The sequence below is a fragment of the Malaclemys terrapin genome, chromosome 12 (genome assembly GCF_027887155.1).
Source record: "Malaclemys terrapin pileata isolate rMalTer1 chromosome 12, rMalTer1.hap1, whole genome shotgun sequence".
Lineage (NCBI taxonomy): Eukaryota > Metazoa > Chordata > Testudines > Emydidae > Malaclemys > Malaclemys terrapin.
The window spans coordinates 18,069,694-18,097,396 of NC_071516.1; the positions used below are offsets into that span (position 1 = coordinate 18,069,694).

General features: G+C 44.3%; 1 protein-coding gene across 2 annotated transcripts in view; it reads left to right on the top strand.

Annotated features, from left to right (window-relative positions):
• PREX1 (phosphatidylinositol-3,4,5-trisphosphate dependent Rac exchange factor 1) overlaps window positions 1-27,703 on the top strand; it is a 219,720-nt gene that overhangs the window by 125,002 nt on the left and 67,015 nt on the right. For both annotated transcript variants that reach the window (XM_054045980.1, XM_054045981.1), the window contains exons 7-13: window positions 2,147-2,280; window positions 6,018-6,133; window positions 7,607-7,756; window positions 11,997-12,144; window positions 18,991-19,091; window positions 23,228-23,331; window positions 24,449-24,498. In XM_054045980.1, the coding sequence (XP_053901955.1) occupies window positions 2,147-2,280; window positions 6,018-6,133; window positions 7,607-7,756; window positions 11,997-12,144; window positions 18,991-19,091; window positions 23,228-23,331; window positions 24,449-24,498 (803 nt within the window). The remainder of the gene's footprint in view (window positions 1-2,146; window positions 2,281-6,017; window positions 6,134-7,606; window positions 7,757-11,996; window positions 12,145-18,990; window positions 19,092-23,227; window positions 23,332-24,448; window positions 24,499-27,703) is intronic.

Genomic DNA, 27,703 nt, shown 5'->3' on the forward strand with positions numbered 1-27,703 from the left:
TTGATAGCATCACATAGCAGATTGAGACCTCAGTACACCTTATAAAAATCATCATGGGGGCACTTCACCCCATATGCCATCTAATTCCCATTTAAAACATTCTGGAGAAGACCATCTGCACAGGGGTAAATTTCATCCCTTGTGCCTAGAGGTATCTGCGGTCTCACTCAGTGGGTCTAAAAGTTGCTTAACAGCATTGTTGCAGGGATTTGTGAAAACGGTGTTAATAAATTCTTTGCAAATTAAGCAGTTTAGCTGATATACGTCTTATAATCCAAAGTTAGTTCTCTTTTCCAGTAAGACTCAAATCAGCAGGTCAAATTATATAATATACTTCCTATTCTGCCCTGCTGACCAGACTAAAGAAGTCACAGCTACACTAAGAAGTTATTCTTCCTAACTAAATTACAAATGCAAAAAGTGTTACTCAGTCAATAAGTGTTACAGAAATGAATGTTAAGTGCTACCAATGCCTCAGTGTGTTTGTAGTAAATGGATACTTGTTAATACAGAGTCAATTGAATCCCTACACCTAAGCTTAGCAGAATTCAGTGGGTTTTTCATATTTTTGACAGATAATGTCAATGTTTATTTTTAAGCATTTTCTTCTATTTTTATCATCTTAAATTTTCACAGTTGCAGGAAATTATGGGGGGCAGGGTTACACAATGGGAGGGTCAGACATTTCATGACAGTAGGCATTGAGATTCAAAAAGTTAAAGGTTTACAACTGTTAAAACACAAATTGCCAACATCACATGTCAGAATATACCAAGTAAATAACCTTAAATCAAACTAATAAATTCTCAAGCAGCATTTTTCTTACTTTGCTTATCTGCAAATTTCAATTATCTATAGAAATATTTTTCATCAGTTTGGGTGTGTATGGTGAAATCAATGTTTACCGACATCTTACTGATAAAAATAAAATACTTCCAAGCCTATTGGTGCCTGTGAAATAATGCTAAACATAGGAACATAGGGCTAGACCCTAGGGAGTGACCAAACTGCACTTGGTGCAGGCTTAGGGGGAAGAAGAGGGGGTTATACCCCCTAATCATGGAGTTGGCTGGAACTGGTTCAGCCCCCAGTGCAACTTAGAACATTCCTACCACTTAATTTGTGCCCAAATGCAGTGGCCCACAAGGGTCTGTTTCACCAGCTGGGAATCAACCAAGTACAATCACACTCCAGCTATACTCTGTACAGTGGTACAAGGAGAGGATGGCCAGGAACCAGCTACAGCGGCCTTGTGTCTCCTAGGAACTCCCCTGTGCTGGGGAATCCTTGAGCAGCTATCTCAGCCAGCTTTGCAATTGCTTTTTGTACACGTGGACTGTCGCAGAGCATGATCTGGCCCATAGAAGACACAACCTAATGATTTTCATGGGTTTGTTTCTAACTTGGACATGTTTATTGAGAACTTGAGGAAGGAGAGTAGCTGTCTATGCTACTGACAGGAGGACTGAGGAGATGGATCTCTGGTATGTTCATCTGCTAAAAAGATGGTTAATAGAGAACATGACAAAGCTGCAATATCAGGGAGGCTCCATTGCCCATTCTTAAGGCTACAACTTGTATTATTTGCAATGCTGGGCACAGAGTCTGACTCATGTTCTAGAGAGAGTACACAGGTGGCAATACAACATTCTTGAGACTCGAAGCGATTTCTTATGAAGAAAGGATCATTGATTTGAACAGGGAAATCTTATGGTATATAGGATTTTCAATAAGGACATGTCCAGGGAGAGGACAGTATATATAGTCACATTCCAAAATTAAGAAAGAGGAGATTTACCATCTCACTTCTGATAAGTTCACCATTCAGTAGTTGTGATTAGAGCTGAGTAAATAATTGATTTTTCAGTTCAGTGGCAAAACCAAATATCACAGAGCTGTATGCGTTACTCTCCCTTCTTTCGTTCTTTCTTTCTTTGCCAAAGCTATTCGCCAAATCTGACTCTGATTCACAAATAGTTTCAGTCAACCCAAAACTGCATTTTTTGGGCAATAAACTGTCTGAAAAATGTTGCCCAGCTCTAGTTGTAACAGATGTGATAAGCAAATGCATAGATTTGTAGTAACAATGTTTGAACCCTCGGAAAAGAAAAGGTAAAATAAATAAAATTGTCTCTCTCTGCTCTAGGGGTCCAATCTGACTGATATCTGCACACAACTTCTGCTCCAAGGGACTTTGTTGAAAATCTCAGCAGGAAACATCCAGGAGAGAACATTTTTTCTGTTCGATAATCTTCTGGTCTACTGCAAGCGGAAATCCAGGTGAGCCCCAGAGGCAGTAATATGCTTATCATGGGACAATTCTTAAATGTACATCTTCCACCAGGGGAAAAACAGCAACAGCTGACCATCTACCTATCTCCCATCAGCCTCTAGGACTGAGTCACAGGTTTATTATCTGTTCCTTTCATCTGCTTTTACTACTGTTGTTCATTCAGTCTGGTGGACATAGAACGTGCTGTACACCAGGATAAGTGTGCAGACCAGTAACAGAGTCCCCGCCCTGAAAAATGTACAGTCTAAAGACATGAGTTGATGATACAGCACAGAAGAAACAGAGTAAGGTGTGGCCCTTACAGCTGAAAAGCTTCCCAGAGCAGGTGAGTCTTCAGGAATGCTGTGAAGAAGGGCAGTTTGCCACTATTCATTGTCAGGTTGTTCCAAGCATAAGAGGGTTAGGTGAAAGAAGATGTGAAATCAGGAGAGGGCAGAGGAGACAAGAGGAGTCCAGAGAGAATGGAAGATGAAGACAGGCCACAGGAGTAGCTGGTCAGGAAATTTCTGATGGAACAGGGTTTTTTGACGGAAAATGCAGATTCGTTGAAACTGAAATATTCTCTAGAAATGTGTCGGTTTTGATGAATTTCCACTCAAACATAGGCTTCGTGTCCATGGAACCCTGCCTGGTGGGTTGTTGGGGAACATGGGCCTCAGATTTAGGGACACCAGGGCTTCCATGGCCTATGGCTGTGGGGCAGCACCCCTATGAGGACTGCACAGGGTCTGGGATCCCAGGGTTTCCAGGCTCCCAGCCACAGAACTGTATGCATTATTTCCCCTTCTTTTCCTGGTAACACTAACTCTCCCCTCTTGCCACCTTATAGCCCTATTAGTATTAACTATTATTACTAATGTAGCATTGACAGTATGCAAGGCTCTTCACAGACATAGCTACTACAGCAATTATTCCATATTTTATTGACTTAATTCTCCTTTCAACTTTTATTTCTTCCTTCATGGCTCAAATCTCATCCCCACACCTTCCCCTTTCCCTACTTTTCCCTTCATTTTTCGTTCCTTGCTTCCTATTATATCCCCTCTCCTAACCCTCACCAATTTCCTCTCCTCTCTGCTAAATGTGCTCCTTTTCCCCCTTTACACATCATTCCTGAAGGAAGCCTCACACTCAAAATGTTGAATCTGACCTTTTACTGCCCAGTTTCGGCCTGTCTAAGAGCTTTCTCACTCTCTGGTTCTCTTTGTAGTTTAGGTTGGTACAACCCCTCCCCTTATGCACTTTTCCTGGAACACTAAGTTTTAGGAAACAAAATGTTCCACTGCCTTTTAAGCAAGTGTCTGTGTTTTTGCACAGCAGACATTACTGAGCTACTCTGTACTCTGGCTTGGGATCGGACCAGGCTGCTCTAACGCTTTGCGTTCCCCCCAAGGATCAGTGTTATTTCTCTTTCTTCAATAACGTAACATGGACTGTCCAAATCTCCAGAATATGATTTCCATTAAAAAGCAGAGTATTCAAAGAAGCCTTCGGGCATTGCATCATATGAAAGATATATTTAGGGACTAAAAGGCTACTTTAATTTTGGATATTTTCCTTGTCTAGCTGCTATTTATAATTTGGTCCTGAGTGGAAATGAAAGTCTATGCACATGTGATAGCATTGTCTGTCAGCCAGCTGCATGAAAAACAACTGACACATTAATGGGATGCAGATTTTGTGAAAGTTAACACTGTCTACAGTGGTGCCTGGCTTAAAGCCTAATCACCTGATTCTGATCTCACTTATGCTGATTTTAACTGGTCTAACTCCACTGGCACTACTCCTGATTTACTCCAGTGTAACTGAGATCAGAATCAGGCCCACAACTTTCAGTAAAATGTCAACAATAAGACAAAATGCTGCTGCTCTGTTTTGGGGGGAGGGCTAACTCAGTGGTTTGAGCATTGACCTGCTAAACCCAGGGTTGCGAGTTCAATCCTTGAGGGGGATCTGGGACAAAAATCTGTCTGGGGATTGGTCCTGCTTTGAGCAGGGGGTTGGACTAGATGACCTCCTGAGGTCCCTTCCAACCCTGGTATTCTATGGAAAATATGGTATCTCACTCTGGTGTAAATCAGAAGTAGATTTGTTGAGCTCAGTGGAGTTACACTGTAAAATGGGTTTGGGATCAGAGTCCGGACCCAGATTTTGAAGTGCAGGTTTGCTGTTTGATCTTTTACAGAGGCCTAGCAAAGTCTGACAAACTGATGACACAGATTTTGAGGGCTGAGTATTGTTTTGTTATGTTAGAAGCAGCTTCTATTGCTGTTCAAATTGCGTCCTGATGTCAGGAACAATATGCCTTCTTTGAGGAAATTGGCTGTCCATCCAAAGGTCTTCATCAGAGCTGTCTGAAGAGCTTCTCTTTTAAATCAACTCAGTTCTCTTGAGGAAATGATCTAATGACTCTAAGATTTCAACCCTTGTCAATCTGATTGCATGTAAATATCTGGTCATCACCAAGTTGTATTTATCATCAGTGCTAGTTGGAAAACAAAATATAATGTTCACAAAAGTTTTTTGATTCTCTACTCCCCCCCACCTCTGATACCTGTTTTTCATTTCAACAGAAATTCTCTGACTAGCTCTTTTTATCGCAACATGATTTATGTCCCTTGGACTCCTGGCAAGTCACGACGGCTGCCCCTTAACGTCACAGAGTTTGAACACCTGCCATCTTAAACAACGCTCATTTGGCCAGTTTTGGGGTGGTTCCTATAGTGGGGTTGTTTTTAAATATGAGAGCCAATTAAAGCACAGCAGGTGTCAGCTGGATCGTTTTAAACATCGTCTATGCAGAAAGGCGCAGGACATAACAGTGAGAAGGCCTTTCCTGGAGGCCTCCCATAACAGAGACTCTTCTGTCAATTGAATGATAAGGGAACAAACCCTGACGCAAAGGTTGCATCAATGGGGCTGTTATGCCAAACAATGTTGGTATGAATGTAATATGCAGAGACTTTCCAAATGCCTACAGCACACCATGTAACACTAGCCTCTGTGTGTTTCCCTGCCAACTAGGAACTCGAAATGGAGGTTCTGAAAGTTTCCAAAAACTGTCAACCAAACAGAGGCCAAATTTAACATTTTACATCAAAATCATGAGGTTTCATCAAAAACCATGCGGAATTCAGCTGTGTCTACAGAAATCTGTGCTGACATTTCTGGTTGGTTCAAACCCACAACAAAGCAAAACTCAGAGAGGTCAAAATGCTCATTAAACCTTGCAAAATGCAGCTGTTGAACAGCTCTGTTTGCTACACTGACAACATGGCATGGTTATCATTGACATGTTGTGCAATAGAATAATTGAATTAATATGTTCAGTGGTCAGATCCCCATGAAAAGCAAAATTGGAATAATGTGGATGTAGTTGGCATGGTGGTTTTTTTTAGTCTTAATATATCTCAAATGGAGTGGAACTGTTGTTTCTAGTGTTCATTAGATTTAAAACAAGATATTTGTTATCAGCTACACTTGTTTATTCACATGTAGAATTGTAACAATATAAATCCATCAGCCCCAGGTTTTCATTACATTTCATATATTATTTTTACTGCCTTGTCAATAGTTACTTTCCTAGCTCCTAATAAAATAAATTGAAAACAGGATTACTACAAATTATTTTAAAAGAAAGCCATCACATTTACAAACGCCAATCTCTTCCTCTGGGCAAAGATAAAGGACAGCTATTAACTGCATTTCTGATTCCTAATTGCAGAGTTGCTGGGAAAAAGGCATCTAAACGTACCAAGTCAATCAACGGATCCCTCTATATCTTCAGGGGCCGAATAAACACCGAGGTCATGGAAGTGGAGAATGTGGAAGATGGGACAGGTAAGGAATCAGTTTTCTCCCTCTAAGGACAGAGCAGGTCCATATCCTCCCTTGGTAAACCGCAAAGTACAAAAGTACTGCATCTGGTTGCAGTTTGGGTCCTTCCCTGGGACTTCGGCTCAGGCCCTATGTGAGCAGCAAAAAGTATTATATACCTTTGTCATTTGAAATATTGCCAATCGTTACCCTGAGAATCAAGCCATTTATAAAGGATTTGCTGCCATGAATGAAATATGATTAGATATTACTGTCCTTGTGACCTACTGACACTGGAATCTGGCTTTGATAGAAGAGAACTAGTGTATTTCAGTTCAGATCTTCAGTTGCCACCTATTGCTGTTGCACTGGGTCATGGGGTTTGTATTCTGTCCTTGAGGCCAGGGGCAGGCTAAGGGGACAATGCAAGAGTCCCTATGTTCTTAATGCAAAAATCCTCCCAATGTAAGTTGTGGAGGAGCTAGTGAATTCCCAGGAGGCTCAGAATGGAGAAACTTGACAAAGAGCAGATTCTTTTTCACTCAACATTTTAGATCCAGATATTTTCTTTAAAGGATTTTCATTTGAAAGCTTCTAGTGTGATGAGGCCCAGCTATAAAGCATCATTAATTAGGTCCCTTTTGGGGCTGAGGCCATGGACATGGAGCATGGAGACAAAGGGAGGGATTCACACTAGAAGAGGTTGCTGTAGGTCTGGGTTATAGCAGAGAAACCAGGGGATGGTTCATAGATTCATAGCTTCCAAGGCCAGAAGGGATCGCTGTGATCAGGTCGTCAGCCCTCCTATATAACACAGGCCATAAGGAGTGCCCTGAATGAATCCCTGTTTGAACTAGAGGTGATCTCTTAGGAAAACACGGTGTGTCCATGTGTGAGGGAGTGCGTGTCACTTCCAGATGTGCACTGCCACTGCCTGCCATGTGTCACTTGTGCAGGGGTGATGAGAGAATTTCAGTCTCTAGGGCTGTACTTTGACACTTTTCACTTTCCTTGGCAAGACTTTGCACTATGGGATTTGTCCAATACAGAATAGAAATATATCAGTATAATTTCACTGGAACTCAAGCCGTCGGTGAGCCCACTGCAGACTTCCCCTGTTAACATGGCTCTTGGGAATGAGACTTGCCCAGACTCTTGCTGACTGAGGGGACTGCTGCTCAGACATGGAACTCCCATTGCCTCCAGTGGAATTTCTGATTGTTGAGCAGTCACAGTTTCAGGCCCATAATGTACAAGAACCCAAGTTTTCAAACTTGGCGCACTAAAGATAGGTAGCTACATGAGTATTAGATTGTCAGAGGAGCTAAGCACCCCCAGCTTCCATTGACTTCCATAAGAGCTGCAAGTGTCCAGCACCTGTGAAATTCAGGGCATTTAAATGTGGAAATTGTGGCCAAAGCATCCAAGGTTAATTTGTTTTCATTAAAGGGCCAGGCCTTCCATTCACTGTCTGGGCTGTGCATTGTGTTTTTGCAGCAGATTATCACAGCAACGGCTACACGGTGACTAATGGCTGGAAGATACACAACACTGCCAAAAACAAATGGTTTGTTTGCATGGCCAAGACTCCAGAGGACAAACAGAAATGGCTGGATGCTATAATCAAGGAAAGGGAACAGAGAGAGAGTAAGTGAATGGCATATCTTCTAACAGCACTGAGTGACTCACACAGGAGAGACACTGTGTGTGTGAACATGTGTGTGTGTGTGTATGTGCGCATACATGGATGTGTGCGTACATGTTTGCGTGACTATGAATGTGTCAGAGGGAGAGAGAAGCTGTTCTAGTTTCTTAAAGTTTTCCTCTATGTGACAGTGGCTTTTAATGGCCAACTTTAATGACAAGAGAATCAAGTGACTGGAAGCATCAACTTCTTAATTTACCCCTGGGCATTTTAATGCCCCAGGCATCATATTTACAGGAATCAAATTATCAGTTTCTTTTATGCACTGAAGCACTTTGAAACATTGTCTTTACTTTAAGTTTTATTTGTAAATAGAGTCTGCAAGGTGGAAAAAAACAGCCTTTTGCCAGGCGGTGCTACAAACTCATCCTCACAAGGAGTCAACCTAAATGTTTCTGGGCAGTGCATTGAAATAAAACAATTCAGGGAGAACATCTTTGGGACTGTTTGGGCTTCGCAGACTAGGAATGCTGACAAATCTGTGCAAATGTTTGTGTCGCTTTTATCTTTCTGGAACTGAATGAAAAACATGATTGTCTGTGGAATTGTTCTGTAAGAGAGGTAAGGTCTATGGAGCCTAAACACAGGATGGGGAGCCAGGAATCCTTGAGTGAAACGTTTCTGACACCGACTTCCTCTGTAGCCTCAGACAAGTTATTTGACTACTCAGCCTGTTTCCCTATCTTCAGAATGAGAACAATAACTCATTGGCAGAGGTGTTGCCAGTTAAACTTTCTAAAGCACTTTGGAGATTAGGAGCCTGACCTATAGAAGTGTCCTCCCATTTTGCAGGCACTGTTTTGTGGGTACAGTTGGCCTCATTTGCAGCTGTAACTACCTAATTCTGCCAGCATGAACTGAGGTCAGTCTGAGACCCCTTTTGTACCTAAGCCCTATAAATGTTAAGTGATCCTGGTTTTCACTAGGAATTTCAAAGGATTTTAAGGGAGATGGACACCAAAATCCCACTGAAATTTAATTGGAGTTAGGTGCCTAAATTCCTCAGGCTGCTTTGGAAATCCTAGCTCTAATTATTATAATACAATACTTTACTGCGTGATAAAGTGCAGTACAGTGTAGTATAGTACAATACAAATTACAATGTGGGTTGTTATCTTGGAATACAAGAATCATTGATAATGTGCCTTGTCATATCTGAATGCCAAGGTACCTGCCAATAATAGCAGGGAAAACAGCTTCAGCATACTGTCCAGCCATAGCATAAATGAAAGTGAATTTCTAACCTCAGGCCAAAACCAGTAAGAGAAGGAATATCCCTGAAGACCAGTGAGAGAGTTTTAACTTTTTAAAGAGTGTTTCTAACCATTGGAGGCTGGGAGGTCTGTGCTCGCTAATCAATTCTGCATCACATTCTAACAGAGGGATCCTTCTGTGCTACTTTAGCATTTTTCATTAAAATGGAGTTCCTAGCTCCCAGGCCTGTGTTCAGAACACTAGCCCACATCACTCCAAATCTTCATTGCAGATTAAATTCTTGTTTTATGGCAGCTTGATGTTTTGTGAAAATTCCTGTGCAATCAGATTAAAAATAAAAAAGAGGAGACAGGTTTAATAAGAAACAAAAGAGAGAGGGTGAGACAAACAGAACCACCGTTAAATAAACAGTTGGGTAGGGGAGAGAGGAGCCACCCATCAGGATGGTTGGGGACAAAGCAGAACCACAAGAACAGTTAAAAATGAGAGTATTCTAATGATACGGGTTCTTTGCTGGTATACGTAAGCATGGGAACTAGGGGTGCAGAGGGTGCTGCAGCACCCCTGGGCTCCCGGCTGCCACCCCGCACCCAAGGTCTCGGTTGCCGCCCCACACCCAGGGTCTCAGCTGCCACCCCATGCACCCGGGGCTCTGCTACTGCCCCGCGCACCTGGGGTCCCAGCTGTCAGCCGGTGCGCCTGGGGTCCTGGCTGCTGGCCTCAGCTCTGGGTGGGGGGTGGACAGCGGTAACGGGGCTGGCTTTCAGCACCCCCACTATTAAAAATGTTCCAGCACCAGTGCTGGCATATGTGAGATGTCTGCAGAGCTGAGCTGTTTTTACCCACACTCACGCACGCAGGCATTATATAATGTCATATTATAATATGTTACATAATTTGACTGCCCTTATACAGGTGGCAGTAGATATTAGAAACCTACAGTAGAGAAAGCATGCAATGTACACTTTGTTTCCACTTTTCTTTAAGAACTGCTGGTGCCTCATAGCAAACTTAAAAACCCCATTCTGCTTAGACACAGACTCCAATTCTATAGCCTTGATCCAAAATTGTTGATTATTTTTTGATAATTATGACCTCATCCACTGTGTACTGCCGTGTGCCTCTGTAAAGCAGGGGAAACAATACTTTCCTACTTTGGGGCCATTGCATGAAATGTAATATTTGTAGAATGCTTTTAGATCCACAGGTGGAAATATCAACTCTTAAACAACAACACACAACAAAATCCTTAGGAAAAAAATACAGAAAATCTTGGTGAAGGAAGCAGAATTATTTTTTAATGGAAAGTTTCTCAAAATTTTCTGTGCAGCATCAGCTACTCTGTCTTTTTTTTCTCGGCTGCTTTTCATCATCCTGGTTTATGATGTGGCAGTCGATGACAGGAACTCCGGATAAACACGACTATCGTGGCAGACATTCCAGACCTTATTGGAAAGCTTCGTTTGACTCAGTACTTGCAAGGTCACAGAGCTATCAGTGTTTGGATTAGAAACCTTGGTGAGCTTCCCTATTCTGTGTGATCCTGGAATGAGCTGTGCAGAATGTGCATTCTAGTCTGCTGTTTACATCAGAGCTTGGGGAATTCGGTCATGTCAGACCAGAATGAAACATGTGTACTATTACACTGGCTGTTTTCTATCACAAGTTCACATTGCAAATTAGCTTTGGCTACACATAACAGCATGCATATTTGAATCAGATCATAGGATGGGGGAGGTGATACTAAGTCAGGAGGTCTGCAGAACCAAAACCTTTAGGCAGATATTGGATACATGAAACAAATGCTACCTTTGCAGAATGAAATATTGCATAAGACTCTCACTTCTTAAGCACATGTACCAAAACTCTGAAACAAATGCAATAACCATTTGAAAAAACTCAAAGGCAGTGCGGTGAATAATTGATGGCCATCAGGGCTGTTAATTTTTGTTCAACTTTAGTTCTTCAAGCATAAAATAAGGCTAGAAGGGGTAAACTGGGCATCCTTTAGAGATAATTATGTATCTCTCTATCTATCTAGCCTTTCAGGCTGTTGCTTTAGTGTATAAAGTGAATGTATTGCTGGTGAAAGGTGCAAGAATAAAATAACTGGAAAACCAAGTCCTCTGTTCATTTACCAGACAGGTACAGCACAGACAACAGCAGTGTGTGCTCCCTCCATGCTCTGTCCCACCCAAGTGCCTTAACCCTCAACACCAGGGGCAAAAAATTAAGACCGTTTCCATGGTCTTTAATAAGATAAGAAAGGCCAGCTGTGATATGGATGCATGTTCACTAGGAGCTGGAGTCAGACCAATAGGCTCATTTCAGACCAGCCATCTGATTTTTGCAACTTTCAGTCATGATGAAATTGGGCCACATGCAAACTGACAGCTGGAAGGTGACACCCTTCATATCCCATCATCACTCGCTGAAGTCATCCAGTATCTCTCCAGCTGACTGCTTGATATGGTAGCCACAGTGTATCATCTAGCACAGCTTATTTACTGGTGATAAGCCGAGGAATCAGCGTTCATATCTAGATTGGGTTTAAGTCAGGGTCTGGATTTAGTGTCAACAGAATTTTGGCCCCAATGATGGAAGTCTCTCAAAATCATCTGTTCTGACAAGATTTCTGTCATCTTGAACTAATTCTTGTGAGGGTTACAGCTGCACCAGGAATAAATTGGGAATGATTTGTTTGTTTGTTCCAACTTGCGCATGTTCTCAGTGCATGTTCCTGAGAACATTCCACTATGTGGGATGTGATGAAGGCCTCCCATCAATTTTGCATCCAGATTGTGAAGGGGCCCATTTTTCCAATGCTTGTAAAATAAGGCACTGCCATAAACTCTGATCGTCCCAAGTGGCTGCTGCTGCTCGGTGTATGTGGCTGGCCTCAACTTTTGGCTTTGAGCGAACACTTTGATGGCCAGAATCTGAGGGAACCCCTGCTTTGTATTCCAGGTCTGAAACTGGGAATGGAGAGGGATGCGTACGTCATGATTGCGGAGAAAGGAGAGAAGCTGTATCACATGATGATGACCAAGAAAGTGAACCTTATCAAAGACAGGAGGAGAAAATTAAGCACTGTTCCCAAGTGCTTTCTTGGCAAGTAAGTGCTGTTTGGATTGAAAAGGCCCTTTCATGCCAATTAACCGAAGGGACTGTGGGTTTTCTGTGGATGGTATTGTGAGGGCAGATCAGCTGTGCTTTGCCGGGGCTTAATTGGAAAAGCCATAACCCCCATTACAGCTGCAGTTTATTAAAATTAATCATTAGTTTCTATGTAGTGCTCTGCACAGTCTGTACAATAGCAGCATATTCCACTGTGGAATATTTCACAACAATTATTTCAGATCGGCAGCAGGAGTAAGAAAAAGAGCCTAACCCCCAGATAGCCCACCTGTGTCCCCTTTTGTTCAGAAGGGGATGTTTTATGAGCAACGTTTGAACCCAGTAGAGCTACGCCAGCCTCAGTATCAAATCTAGAGTGTGCTCATTTAGTTATTGCTACACCAGAGACAATGTAAATTGAACAGGAGACCTCATGTCTTGTAGAAGTAAGGGATAAAAAGGACTTTTTTATGGGAGAAAACTCTCTCAGTCAGGCTAGACATTAGGAAATAATTCTTAACCATCACAGAGATTATGTCTTTGAAGAGACACTGCGGAGGTGCCAGAGCACCATTACAGGAGGCGGTCAAGGAGAGATTAGATAAGGCACTAGTGGGACTATTGTAGGAAATGTCCTGCACAGCTCACAGGGAGTCAGAGTTGGTGACCTGAGAAGACTTTTCCGACTCGGCTGCCTGTAGTTGAAATTATCAGCTGGGAAAAAATAATTTTGAGAGACAGCTTATCCAGATACTTCCCCTCCCTCCTGTTCCCAATCACTGTAATGAGGCGGTTTGCATGCAGCAGCCCTTGGGTGTATGTGAAGTGGAAGTGATGCAGTGTCTTTATGCCTGACAGACAGCAGTCTTGATTGACAGACTGGTATTCCTGGTAGAGTGAAAGTGCTTGGCTCCTTTTTATTTTTCCTAGTTTCACATGGAAAGTTTGGGCTCTGGATGTGAGGCGAGTTCTAGTATTTCCCAGTTTATGCACAGCCAGAAGTGCCAGACCAAAAGGTTGTGTTCTCACAATACTGGGTCCTTTGCTGAGTCCCCATATTTTATCTAGTTCCAAAAGTCATACATGGAATTTCCTGAGCAAGCCCTTTCTCTTTAAACATACTCCTTTATGTATTGTAAATGCTTCACACTTTCTTCTGCTCAATGCCCTCAGTCCAGCCTGGCAACAACCCTGATATTCCAGTCTTGGAAACGTGATGCAGCTCTGGCAATGCCCCACAATCCTGACCCCTCCTAGGACCCCACGACCTACCAATGCACCTCAATCCTGAACTATTGTGTCTGCTATTTCATTCAGAATGCCACTCTTCTCCATAAAAAGTAACTTTGCCAGTGCACGTCAGCCTTTACCTAAAGCAACTTTTCTATTCTAGTCCTGGGCCCCCAGTACAGCTCAGCTAATGCATTTCAATCCTAACCTTTTTGCAAACTCGCCGTTCCATTGCTGGGCTTGCCCTGAACAATTCATTTCAATGGTGACCTGCACATTTGCCGGCCATTCCAGCCCAGGATCTCAAAGAAGAAGTTACTGTTGTGTTGCTTTGGCCATCTCACAGCATCCTACTGCACTAGAGCAATAGCACTAAATGATTCAAGGGAGAAAGTGTGGATGTGGAGGGAAAAGCTGATACTGATGTGCTGTGGACTAGCTATAACTGCCTCCAACACCTTGGTGTTATGAGTTATAGAAATATCAAGTGTATTTATTTATAGGACTCTCTCTGGAATTTGATAGCAAGGTGGATTTACTCTCTCATAAATCATTCGTTGCAAAGTTCTCTTCAGGTGCACCAGCAGACCATCTAGGTATGCAAATAATCATACTCTGTGAAAGGGATGCTTTAGTGCCAGGAATGCATTTGCCACAACGGTTGCTTTTTGTACTTTTTTCCTTCAGCACCCAATTGCTCAAATGACCTTGAACTTTATTGAATTTTGCAATGTAGAGGGGTTAGCAACCCTAGAAGGTTTCAGATCTGTGTGGGCAGATTGGAGCAACCTAAATGGCTTGGAAAGATTTTTCTGTGTATTTCTTGAGGAGCAGAAAGCCAGTAACCTCAGGAGTGGGGAGAGGTGATGTGGCTGTCAGAATTTAGAATTAAGACTACTCTAAATTATGCTGGGGACAAACCAGGGATCCGACAAGTGCCAAGGCGGCTTATGCAAGCTTTACCCCACCTCCCACTCCCCAACCACCTGAGCTGAGCAGAGCTAAGTATTTGCCCTGGTCTCTATTTAAGCCGAGGCAAAAGTGTCTAAGCACCCTCTTGCCCCAGGACCTAAGTTAGCTGTCTATACCACTTTTCACCTATTGAAGTGACAAGTGAAATGAATGATCATATATTTAGGGCTTTAAAGTTCATTTTACTGAAATAGAAAAGGCAGGATTATAGGCAATTCCAAGGGCTAAATTCTGCCGTCACCCAGGTGCATACACCTAACACTGAAGTCATGTATGTAGTAGAATGTGACCCTAAAGACATTCCCAAATATCACCAAATTAATTAACATATTTGTGGTAGGCACTGGTTGCCAACTTTCTAATTGCAGAAAACCGAACAACCCTTCCCCACCCTTCCCCAAGGCCCCGCCCGTGTTCTGCCCCTTCTCTGAGGCCCCGCCACCACTCATTCCATCCCCCTCCCTCCATCGCTCGCTCTCCCCCATCCTCACTCACTCACTCACTCATTTTTACCAGGCTGGAGCAGGAGGTTGGAGTGTGGGAGGGGGTGAGGGCTCTGGCTGGGGGGGGCAGGGTCTGGGGTAGGGCCAGGGATGAGTGTTTTGGGGTGCAGGAGAGGGCTCCAGGCTGGGGCCGAGGGGTTCGGAGTGCTGGGAGGGAGCTTGAGTATGGGAGGGGGTGCAGGGTGTGGGCTCTGGGAGGGAGTTTGGGTGCAAGGGGGGCTCAGGATTGGGTTGGGGTGCAGGAGTGGTTGTGGGGTGAGGGCTCCAGGAGGGGGCTCAGGGATGGGACAGAGGGTGGGGTGTGGGAGGAGGTGCGGAGTGCGAGCTCCGGGAGAGGGCTCAGGGCTGGAGCAGGGGGTGGGGTGCGGGATGCGAGCTCTGAGCGGCGCTTACCTCGGGTGGCTCCCAGAAGTGGCCGGTATGTCACTGCAGCCTCTAGGCACAGGGGTGGCCAGGGGGCTCTGCACGCTGTCCGCACCCGCAGGTGCCACCCCCACAGCTCCTATTGGCTGCGGTTCCTGGCCAATGGGAGCTGCGGAGACGGCACTTGGGGCGGGGGCAGCATGCATAGCCTCCCTGGCTGCCCCTGTGCCTAAGGCTTCAGGGACATACCAGCCACTTCTGGGAGCCGCACAGAGCCAGAGCAGGCAAGGAGCCTGCCTTAGCCCCGCTGCACCACCGACCAGACTTTTAATGGCCTGGTCAGCAGTGCTGACCAGAGCCACCAGGGTCCCTTTTCGACCGGGCGTTCTGGTTGAAAACCGGACGCCTGGCAACCCTAAGTTGAGGGTAGATTAGGGTGACCAGATGACAAAGATGAAATATTTGGTGGTGGGGGGGGGTGAGGTGTGCCATCGGAGAAAAAAAAAAGCCAGTGGCGGAGCAGCCCCATCTCCACCCGACTCTATGGTGGCCGCAACAGCTGAGCGCGCCCCGGCCCGGAGCTGCCTGGCTTGCTTCCCGGCCACCCTCCCCGCCATGGGCGCGGCGCAGGAGGCCCAGGCCTGCCTTGCCTTCTACCCGGGGCTTGGGCAGAGGGAGCCGCTGCGGGATCTCTGTTGGGCTGTGCTCACCTTCCTGGAGAAGCTGGACTGGAGCAGTTTGCAGGGTGAATGCTCCAGGCTTGTGCCGCCATACAGCTGATCAGTGCAAGCCTGGGAGGGAGGAGGAATGCGGCATGCTTGGGGAAGAGGCGGGGCCAGGGCAGGAATTTGGGGAGGGATCCAATGGGGCAGTGAGGGGGCAGGACTGGGGGCGGGACCAGGGCGGGGATTTGGGGAGGGATCCAATGGGGGAAGGAGGGGCGGGGCTGGAGGCGGGGGGGGCAAGAGCCCCTCCGGGCTCCGCCTGTGCGCCAGAGCGGAGGGCAAAATTGCTTGTTTGTTCCATGTCCCGACCATCGGTCGGGACGCGGGACAAATAAGCAAATATTGGGACAGTCCCAATAAAATCGGGACATCTGGTCATCCTAGGGTAGATTTTGCTGTGTGCTGGGCCTCTGGCTAAACTCTAGAGTGGTGTGCCCCATTCCAGACATACAGACCTGGGAGTGAAACCATGTGTAGACACCAGGGGGCAGACCCTCAGTTGGTACAAATTGTTCATTGATTTGCGCTATGACAATTTATACCCTATGAGGCTCTCCCCTCCCCCCCTCCCCAGATCTGAGAGGGCTTCTGCTTTTGTTGTGTAGAACTAGGTCCCTGGAGTTTGAGGGACTCCCCAGTATAAAACAGTTCTCTTTAAGTATAAAACTAAGAGCTGATGGGAAAAAATAACTGAATGCTGCTCCGAAGACCCTGAAGCCTTTAGCAAAGTGAGATGGTTTTCTTACGTGCTACTTTAAGATTTCTATGGATTTTGGTTCTCAAGCAAAATTAGTGTTTGCTCTGTAGGCTTAAACTCTGAGAAGTATGTGACCCAGAAATATTGGCAGCTGCTGGACTGTTGCCAAAAAAAATCTGTTTGAAGCCAAAGAAGGACAATCAAGGAGTTTACAGGATGATGGAATTTTAACCTCATGCACTTATTAGGCAGGAGAGGGCGGGGTCGCATGGATTCTGTTAGTGCATATGGAGATAAGGGAACTGCATGTGCAAATGGCCAGGTAGACAACTGAGAGACCATTTGCACACACGGTTACTTGATTTCCATGACTTCCATGTTGCAGGTAACTTCGCCTACAATTTAATTGCATGTTAATTTGTGCACTAAATGTGTTTGAACATCAGAGTGTCTAATTCGGTCTCCCATGGGTCCCTGGGGCTTAGTTCCTCATTTCATTTGCTAATGACCCCTTCTGGCAGACAAGGAGCAGCATTGACTGGCTCAAAGAAAAGACACATCCCACCCTTCTTCACCTTTAATCCATGGGGGAAAGCAAAGGATCCCCTGGGCTCCAAGAGGAGTTCATAGTGTTTGTCTCTCCATACAGGAGTTATTTCACATACTCTTTCCCTAAAGTGTTAGGTGCCAGTCTTCCAACCCTCAGCTTTTATTTGTGCACACACAAAATCATGCATTGGCAAGTATGCACCTGGACTTTGCAGCTGCAAACACCTCTGCACATTTTAATGTTTGTACATGCCCTTTAAATAACCTAACTCCTGTTAGCACACAAGTGTATCATTTGCACCTGCAAAGCCTATTGGGAGCTATGTCAGAAGGATACAATGGAACATACATGCAATTTTGCAGGCACATAATTAGGTAGCACAACTCCTATTTCCAGGAATGGGAGTGAAGCATCTGATTCCCACCCATGTCTCTGATGGTCTCCCAGTGATTCTGAATAAGAAAATAAACTAAGATGTTGGGCCTGATACATCACTGTTTTACTCTGGTCTTTTTACAAACTGTTCGTTTCCATGAGATTATGCTGGTGTAACGAAGCAGTTTTGTTGCTTTCTTTTTGCCATTACAATTACATGGTAGTCCCTCAACAAGCTGAAGCTGTTTTTTATTGTTGTTGTTCTAAAAGCAAAACAGTTACACTACCTAGGCTGGGATGAGTCAGCCCGTGATAAACACAGAAAGACTAAAAATGCTGCAGTAAAAGGCCATAATTGGAGGCACGGATGCTGGTTTTGATAAGCAACAGCCCTACACAAATTGGCAGGCACCCAACTGGTTTACTGAACTCAGAGTTCCCATATGTTGCTCTGCTTTCAAATATTCCTTTTGTTCTTTTTGATTAATTTTACACATTCTGGTGTAGTCCCTGATTAAACTGACAAACTTGCTAGGTCCCTCAATGGCACTGCCAGTGTCCCATTCATCAGGTTGGCAAAGTTTATATTCTCTATACACACTGCCACTCTAGTTGAGTTACACACAACATAGCTAGCTGTATTCAGAAGTTTTCCTCTGCCCATGTTTGCAGCTCTGCCTTCATCATAGAAACAAGCTATGTGTCAAAGCACTGTGATTCACCTGCTTATTCAGCATTAGTATCTCTCATACCACCAACTTTTAGTAGGGTAGGAGAGATTGATAATCATTTAATTATAAGACAGGCCCCAGCTTTAATGCAGTGACCTTAAATTAGCCTATCAACAGGACTTGAACTCAGTCTGAGTCTACTCTCATTTGTAACGATGTAACTGTATTGAAGGTAATGGAGTTACACCAGTGCAAAACAAGTGAGGGAGGCGAATCAGACCCAATGAAGTAAGATGAATATCTCTTTCAATTCAAGCCATGGACGTTGCTTTGATGGATACCAGGGTAAAAATATAATTTTCCTGTCTGTGATTTATTGTTTTTTAAGGGCATCAATATACTTTCCTTTCCTGCTCTCATTTGGGAGTCTGGAGCGCTCATTAAAATAAGTCCCTGTTGTAGCCCTTTTTGAACCAATTGGATCTTCTTTCCCTCCAAGTCTGCTAGTTATGGAGAATTAAGGGAAATGTTTCCCACAGGAAATGCAGAGCATTTCCCACAGAAATGTAGGCAATCCAGCTGTCTAGAAGAGGCGCCGTCATTCCCTTCTGTGTACTGTAGCCGAAATGTCACGTAGATGTTAATGCGGTGCTTCAAGAAGAGAGTACCAGTGGTTGGTTAATGCCTGGCAGAGACATGTTTGCTTGCCCTTAGGGAGAGAGAGCTAATTGCTTTTGCTATTCTACTTCCCCTTGCAGTGAGTTTGTATCCTGGCTCATGGAGATTGGGGAGATAAGCAAGCCGGAGGAAGGGGTCAACCTGGGACAAGCCCTGTTGGAAAATGGCATCATTCATCATGGTGAGTGCTCTGTGTCATAGCAAGGTGCCAGATCTTAGTAAGACACTGGAGACATTGGTGTAAAGGTACTTGCAGTTGTTCACATGACATTCAAGCAGCTTCTCTCAATGTTTGCATCAAATCCTCATTGTCCCACTGTGAGAGGGCATTTAACTCCTACTAGTATTAATGGGAGTTATACACATGAGGGGGGCCACCTTTGTGGTAGTTGTGTCATAACATAATGACTCAGCATCCATCCTAAGGCAAGGCTGCATCTCTCCAATGACAGGCTGTGTGACAGTCTTGTGAAAATCAAGGCCGTCTCTGAATCTGGGATTGGGTAACAACCCTAAGTGGCATATGGAGGAAAAGTGACCCTTCAGTTTGAGACAAATGCATTACAGAGTAAGTGGATCCTTTCTCCATGCCTCTTAGCTGTTTTACAGAGCAAAGGAGTAGAAGGACAGTATTCCAGGTGCAGTGCCCTCATCTATGACAATCCAAGCACTTGTGTTCCTTTGAGTAAGTGCACTCTGAGGGCCAGATTTTCAGATTTTGGATAAACAAACACATCTAGTCGGCCATTTATGCCTGTAATTACTTGACTTGCATGTACCATCTCAGTAGTTGTGCGCGCACACACACACACACACGCCTAAAAATTGTGTGTTCATTTGCACTTAGTATTTTTAAAAATCCAGCCTTGAGCAACAAGTCCATTCTCGATGTCTGCTGTGGAAAGCGAGAGAGGAGGGCCAAGTTGTGCAACTCAGGAAAAGACCAGAGACTTGAGTAACAGGGTGGGGTCTGTGGCTGACTGAGTGTAGAGACATTGGACAATTTCCCTTGAAAAATGAGGCTCAGTCTCAGGTGCTGCAGAAGTTAGGAGTGTTTTCTCATAGACACACAGTATTCTCCTTATGCCGGGAGATTCCTAGCCATAGAGTGAGGTAGTAATGGGGGCGGGGGAGTATTTGTCCTTTCCAGCTCACTTTCCAAGAGCATATCTTTTTAAAAGTGTCATGTGACTTTGTTGATGAAGCCCAGGAAATGTTCCTTCTACATGAAATCCTAGGGCAGAGGTTTAAGGTTCCGAGGCCTCTTTGTATGAGCAGTTGTGTGAGCGTTTGCACACCTGACTTGTTTGAAAATCTGACCCACTCCCTGTATTTTTAGTAAAGCATGATTTTTCTCCTGCTTTTTGTGCCCTTCAAAACCCACATTTCTCCTGTTCTTTCCCATTCTTTTTCCATTTCAGAAAGCAGAATAACTCAGTCATGTACAATTTAAACAGCAGGTGCCCCATTTCTAGCCATTAGGTGTATGTGGCTGGAAAATGCTCCTCAAGGGAATAAGGATTTTATTCCTTAAGGTCCTAAATTTCCGTGCAATCTCTAAGCCAGTTTAAATAGGGGAGCTATTTAATGAGACTAGTATTGCTTTAGCACTAATCTGTTGGCATTACAGCTCCACTAGGGCTTCTTCCTGGTGATTATAACAGTGTTAAGAAATTATGTCTGTTGTCTTCTCTTAATCAAAACACAGGGAAACCTTTCTTTGCTGTGTGCTAATACCAGCAGCCCGAGATTTCCCCATGCACATGCACTTCCACCGTCCATGTGCAGACACCTTCATTCGTTTGCACTCACTATGAGCCCCTCTTTCACAAATGCTCAACTCCCATTTAGGCAACAAAATAAGTGGCCAGATTTTCAAAAGTGCTCAGTACCCCGGAGCTCCCATTGTGACACTGATGTCTTATTTACATGCCTAAATAGAAACGGAGCCCTAATTGTGGGTTCTGAGTCCTTGAAACTATGACCCCATGTGCATATGCACACAGATATCCCCTTGCATGCATACCCATACTCTACACACACACTCAATCGCTTGCACAGCACAAGAAACTCTTCTGAGGATGCATGATCCAGTATTGATATTTTATTACAGCTATTCAAGCTACTATAGCTGACCACCCTGGCATTGGTCTGAGGTTCTTAGATATGATTTGGCAACTGTCCCAACAAAATCTTCCAGCACAGAGAAATTAAAATAGTTAAATATTACACTCCTCCAGAGGCCCCTGACAAAGAGCAGATCCCTATGACTGTTTAAAATATTGCCTGTATCTAGAGCTCCTATTGTCACTGTCTCCTGGTGACAATTGGTATACTTTAGCAGGCACCTTCAACCCTATTTTTAGCTGAGGAAACTTCCCTTGTAATTAGGTTTTGAGTTTTACTGACATGAAAAGAGTCACAATATTCATCTCCTTATCTTGAACACTGCAATGTAGCCCCACATTAGGCAACAACGTGTCTTATCTTTTGTTTTTCCTTGGTATAATGTGACTGTTGGGAGAAAACTGCTGATTCTCCTAGCCTGCCTGACCTCCTCTGGGAGCAGGACTCTGTGCAAGGCAGAACAGACCCATAGCAGATCACAGACTTGCAGGAGTGCTGAGCTTTGTGCATTTTATCACTTTGCTTCCTCCTCATCTCCTTTAATCCTGGCTCCTTTATCTGAGGCTGCTGATGTGTAAGTGACAGCCTGGTACACATAGCAGCGACCTAAAGGAGTTTAATCAGAACTTTGTCCTAACCTGTGCCGGGCACAAAGGATCAAAGAGATCTCCCTGCAGGACCCATTCTCAGTCAGATTCAGAAGTATCAGACCCAGAGCATGCAGACTCTCAATGAGGGAAGAGTCAGCAGCCATCACAGAGGGCATCAAAAATTCCCCATGTATGAAAGGACTTGAGAAGCTTATGAACATGATTATATGATGGGGTTGCCTTCAGTACCAGGAGACTGGACTTGATGAGCCTACAAGTCTCTTCCAATCCTATGTCCTGTGTTCCTATGTCAAAACGGTGACTGGATTCTGCAACATGGAACCAGCGTCACCCTTTGAAATTTTATACAATCTTTAACGCCCCGCCAAAGAGAGCAAGCAGCATTATCGACACCCGCAGAACAGGAGGTAGATTATAGGTAGTTCTTCCCCATCCCCAAATATCCACAAAAGAACAATCTTTGTCTTCTAAGGGTGGGGCCCGTCCACTATGCAGCTCAGACAAAAACCCGGGACTAAACTGGCTCAGACTAACTCAGTTTAAACAGCTTTGGCCAGCCAGTGAATCCCCATTCTCATAGGTTGGCCAAACTGCATCTAAATCGAGCTAGTCTCAAATAGTTTTAAACCACATTTTAAGTCAATTAATCAAGCATGGTTCCCAGCCCAGAATATAGGGCTTCAGAAAAAGGCCTGGGGCTACCAGCTAGTTTTGGTCGGTCATATGACTCATTCGAGATAACAAGGATGACTGGAACTGCTCACTCCTCTCCTTCATCTCTACCTGCTGCTTTACCTGTTCCCTTCTCCTTCCTCTGTATTTGCTTTCAGTTTTGGATTCATCTTTCCATTTGGGACGTGTCCCTATCCCCAATGAATCATATTCTGCTTCCTATGCTCACCTCAAGTCACCATTATAATACAGCATGGACCAATAAGATCTCAGCTGCACCATTGCAGAATGGCCATTTTAGCAAAGTAGTGTCTGGAGAGCACCATTTAATTACATCAGTGAGCCCATTAACACCTTATTTAAAAACCAGTGCTCTGGTGGAAGAATCCGTCCAACATCTGTATTTCATCTCACCAGTATGCTCTCTCCTTTAGGAATTGCAGCAGATCCCTATGTCAGAGCCTTGGGCAGCTGCAAAAATCATTTCATTCATGTTAAAATGACTGTTGTAGGGTTACAGAATCTGCAAGGCCCTGATTCAAAGCTGATTGAAGTAAGTGGAAAGACTCCCATTGACTTCAATGGAGCTGGTTCCAAAGCTGTAAACAACTGAAACAGGTTTGATGGAAGAGAACAGCATTTTGCAGGGTATTTCACTTGACTGAAATTGCAACATTTTGGAGAACCATCCCTTTGGGGCCAGACAGTCAGAAATGTATCTGTGCAAGGTATGCACAACAGCAGGACTGGTAATTGTGTGTGTGCAAACCTGACAATGTGAGCCTTTGTCATTAGGGGGACTGTAGAAAATGGTAGATTCTTTACGTGCAGAAATACTGTGCTGTCATAATGCATGGCATGGGAGGAGGCATAGACTGATTATTAATTACTGCTCTGGTGGTTTCAGTTTCAGATAAGCATCACTTTAAGAATGAGCAGGTGATGTACAGGTTTCGGTATGACGATGGAACGTATAAACCAAGAAGCGAATTGGAAGATATCATGTCCAAGGTACTTGATCTCCCTTGTAGGTTGGAGCCTGATAATAACTCTGAATAATAGTTATAAAAAGTGTCTTTTTTCCATCTGTTTGGCCATGACCAGCACTATAGCACACTGTCCAAAGCTAGTAAAACCACTAATTTCTATCATTCTGCCACCATGGTAGTGTAGGAGACATTCTCCCTCTGGTTCCCCATCTTGCCCACTTTCCATGCCATTTTGGATTATTCTATTGATTAGGAGAGAAAGCCAGGCCTAGTGATAAATTATTATTATTATTTACATACATCATGGTTGCACCCAAAGCCCCCAGTCAGGATGAGGGTGTGAATTCTGTAAAAACACAATAGGCTAATTTATACTAGCCGAAGCCTCCTTCCAGTTTAAGAAGAGAGGTGATGTAGCAATGGTGTGTAGATATTTAGGGTTTTTTTAATGATACTTACATATATGTAAGGTGAATTCCAGTGTGATCCCCATCTGCCCCTCAACCTGTTATTAATTGGCTGATTTCTTATGGCCATCACTTCAGAGGTGGTTCTTGAGGAAAGATCAGGAGGAGAAGAGGGGTAATTCCATGGGTAAGCAGCAGCATAGAATAAGCTGAGCTATTTGTGTGAGAAGCTGATGTACAAGGCTGCCATTGCTGGCAGAGCAAAGGAGGTGGGGTGACACAGTAAGAGACAAGTGTGGAAAAGCTGGGAGAGAGGTGAGAAGATACTTGGAGGTGAAGACAAGAAGCTCATACTTGGTAAAATGGGGAGCCACTAGGGGAGCCAGTGAAGGGGGACTCAAACAGGTGTGATTCAATCAGAGTGATCTTAGCAGCTGCAGTTTGCATGGGCTGGAATGGGGGTGGGTGCTGGAAAGGAGGACGTTAGCGGTAGAGAGCAGAAGTGAAACCTCAGTGCCACGGATGGAAGAGAGATGGTTGGAAGTGGAAGGGGAAAGAGAGGACAAGGAGAAGAGTTTCTAGAAACATTTGATCAGTCTAACTCCTGTTGAGAAGATGTTCTCCAGGGCCATACTACTGTAGTTCCAGAGCTGCTATAGCTATTCAATATGGTTTTTAAAAAACACTGGATCTGGTGCATAATTATAAAGCCACATTTGTTTTGTTCCTTAGGGTGTGAGGCTCTATTGCCGACTGCATAGTCTTTACACTCCAGTGATAAAGTAAGTTCTGCTTGTCTGTTGTGTCTGTCTTTCTTAAGGGGATAACATGCTGCCATTTGAAATCTTCTCTCTTTCTCCCTATAACCTGGAATGAAACAGTTTGCTCAGTTTATCCGGGCTCCTTTGCTACCATCCCATCTCCACAGCTGGGATTAGCAGAGGTGCTTCTGCTGAAGGACCGTAGAACTGAATTCAGGAGGGCTGGTCTCAGGGCCATTCTGGAGTCTGCTCTCTCTACCCATTCATCACAACCCTTAGCTTTAGAGCATTTATTTACCCCAGGTATATTCCTGAGTTTGGGGTTAGAGTGGGCATATTAATAAGTGATGCCTGAATCAGGAGAGATCATGGAGGTGCATTTGTTGCTGTTGCTTGTTGCAGGCAGTATTGTTTGTTTTGTTAAGTTATGTAAACTTACTCAGAGGCTGAAGCAAAGGTCTCATAAAAAAACACGAAGGGATAAATCCTGACCTTGGCAAAAAACTCTTACTGACTTCGGCAGGAGGATAGCCCGGATAGGGGCTTTGAAATTTGACCTTGTGTAACAAATATTAGCCCAAGGCATAGAACTAATCGAGGTGCACTAGTTAACCTGCTTCCAAGACATGGGATTTTTAAACCTTAATGCCTTAATGGAACGTCCAGATTCGCAATTACTGAAGCCTGTGTCATGAGCCTATTTGAGGTTCAGAATGAAGTGTTCGGATGTCCTGTTCCACTGCCCATGGTTGAGAATGGGACATTTTCACTCAGAGGAACTTTCTGTTTTAAGGTTCTTACAATTTTGATGACAAAGAATAACCCCTGCAAAAAACAAATATAGGGTATGGTTGGAGTCCCAATTTGATCAGAGTTGACTTCCTGTCCCTGAGTTGCTCGGGAGATGTTCCACGGCGAAAGATACTTTTGGCATGACAATGCTCTATCTGCAGAATGAATACACTTAATCATAATTCTGCCTAACTGAAAAGGCAATTACCCTGGAGGGTGATGCAGCCGTGAGTAGGCAAAGTGGCAATGTGTGTGTGTGTGTGTGTGTTTTGTGTGTGTGCCTCATCCATTAAGAAATTCATATGTAAAGCGGAAAAAGCTAATAGTAATGTGAGCCAAGAAAAAATGTCCCTGACCTCAGGGTCCCTACAACATCAGATGGATTGTGCTGGATGCAGCAGTCTCATGAGATAGTGATCGGCAAGGAAGAAATACCACCACGGGTCCATCTTGTGGCATTTTAACAATGCACCATTTTTGCTACCAGGAGATTCTCTAGCCATCCTTTTATTTCAAGATTAATCCAAGTTTATGATGGGATGGAATTAAATGGAGTATGACCTGGTACTGTGAAAAATTACAGCCACTGAAAACTTTGGGCTCCTCAGGGATAGACTTACACCTTCAACACTCTCAGACTCTTCTTTGAAGCCCACCGTCCTTCAAACAAACTCTTCTTACCATCTGCCCAGGGTGGACTGATGTCTTCTACTCCTGAATCTCTGATCCTCCTGCTTAATGACAAGTCTCAGCCTGTCCCAGCAGGCAGCAGCCTGGCACCATTCAGCTGTTCGTTGCCCCAATACCCACCTGTTCTGCCTTTCGATCACTGCTCTGTCTGGCATCTTCTGATCCTACTGTTCCTGCTGTCATAAGCTCCTGGTTGAGGAAGCTCACTTTTCAGAGCATGCTTAACATTCTAACAAGCTGGGAAACCTGCTGAAATTGGAATATCTGGGTGTAAATGCCAAGAAGTATTGGGGCGGAAACAAAAAGTCCCTGATTTTATGACTCTGTGGATATTGCCTCTGTCACAACCCTAATCCGTTCCCTTTACTGAAAACACAGTGGCCTCGACACAGCATCTGCCTTTGCAGTTTGTTCCCACCCACTGATGGTTTTACAAAGCTTTGGGGCAAAATATAATGGTGTCCCACTGGCAGCAGAGCATGTCTTACTTTGGAGGGCGTTGCCTCAACAGCAAAGTATGTGAGGAGGGTGTCTAAAGAGAAAATGGTTAGATTTGTGGAAGACCGGCAATAGATGATTGACCAGCTAATGACGGTAAGGGTCATAGCAGGAGTATTTGTTTATTCCCCTGGCACTAGTGTGTGAGTGGTAGACAACACTTCCCTGTGTTATGGGGGCAGTAGGTATCATGCTACTTTAATTTGTCTGAGGCAGGGCGACTGGCTGCGATTCAGGCGTTCACACAGATATGTTTCCATATTGTGGCCACTCATGTAGTGGCATCACCTGCAGCTGATGTGTCAGTGAGTTTAGGTCCAGACATCCTTCCTGAGAAGCATTTAACTGGCAGCAGTGAGCAACTGGGCCTTGGACCAAGAGCCCAAAGCTAATGAAATGTTAGCCCTTTCATCCCAATGTCAAAGCTCTCCCTGTACGCTGCTGTCCAACATTAAAATGCGAGGAGCCACCTCTCACAATCTGGAAAACCCTATTCATTAGAGCGCAATATTTTCATGCTCTGCTTTCTTATTCTGACATTTCCAAAGCACATTTGCTCATGATAAGTGTGCGAGAGGGGGAAGGTGCCCACATAACTCCCACAGCTTGGGCTGGACTTAGTGCATTACTGGAAGCCAGGCCAAAAAATGTGTGTAAACACTATGGGGAAAGCTTTTGTTCTGAGGACACACATTTCTGGAAATGTCATGCTGTTTTTTCAAGTTCTGGAAGTGCTACTTCCCCTTCTAATTTCTTACTTTCTGGGTTATGCAAACATGCAGGTTGGAGTTATTTAAAACAGCCAGACACAGCACAGTTGCATCTGTAGGTGACCAGTAAAGGAAAAATGTGGGTAGGGTGAATTTTAATTTTAGATTTTTCTTCTTTGTCTTAAAAAATCTTTTGTATAGTTTGGTGCTAATGAAAGGGGCTGAGTTGATAGCACCAGAGAGTAAGATATTCTCTTGAGCTATAGAACAGGTACATCCTGGAAGTAGCTGTGAAATTTTCTCCCACAAAACTGTGCCAATGGACCTCAAACCTGAATTGGAAGGACCACCTGTGGGTTGAGAGGGGAATTCATCCTCTGTGGCCCATTCAGCAGTTGGCCTCTCTGCTGAGACTGCCAACAAGAGCAAGCCAATTAATGCAAATTAATTGCAGTAATGGCTTTTGCAATGTGGGACTAGGAATTGGATCAAGTTCACCAAACTCATTTCACCCAGGCCAGTGAACAGCCATAAAA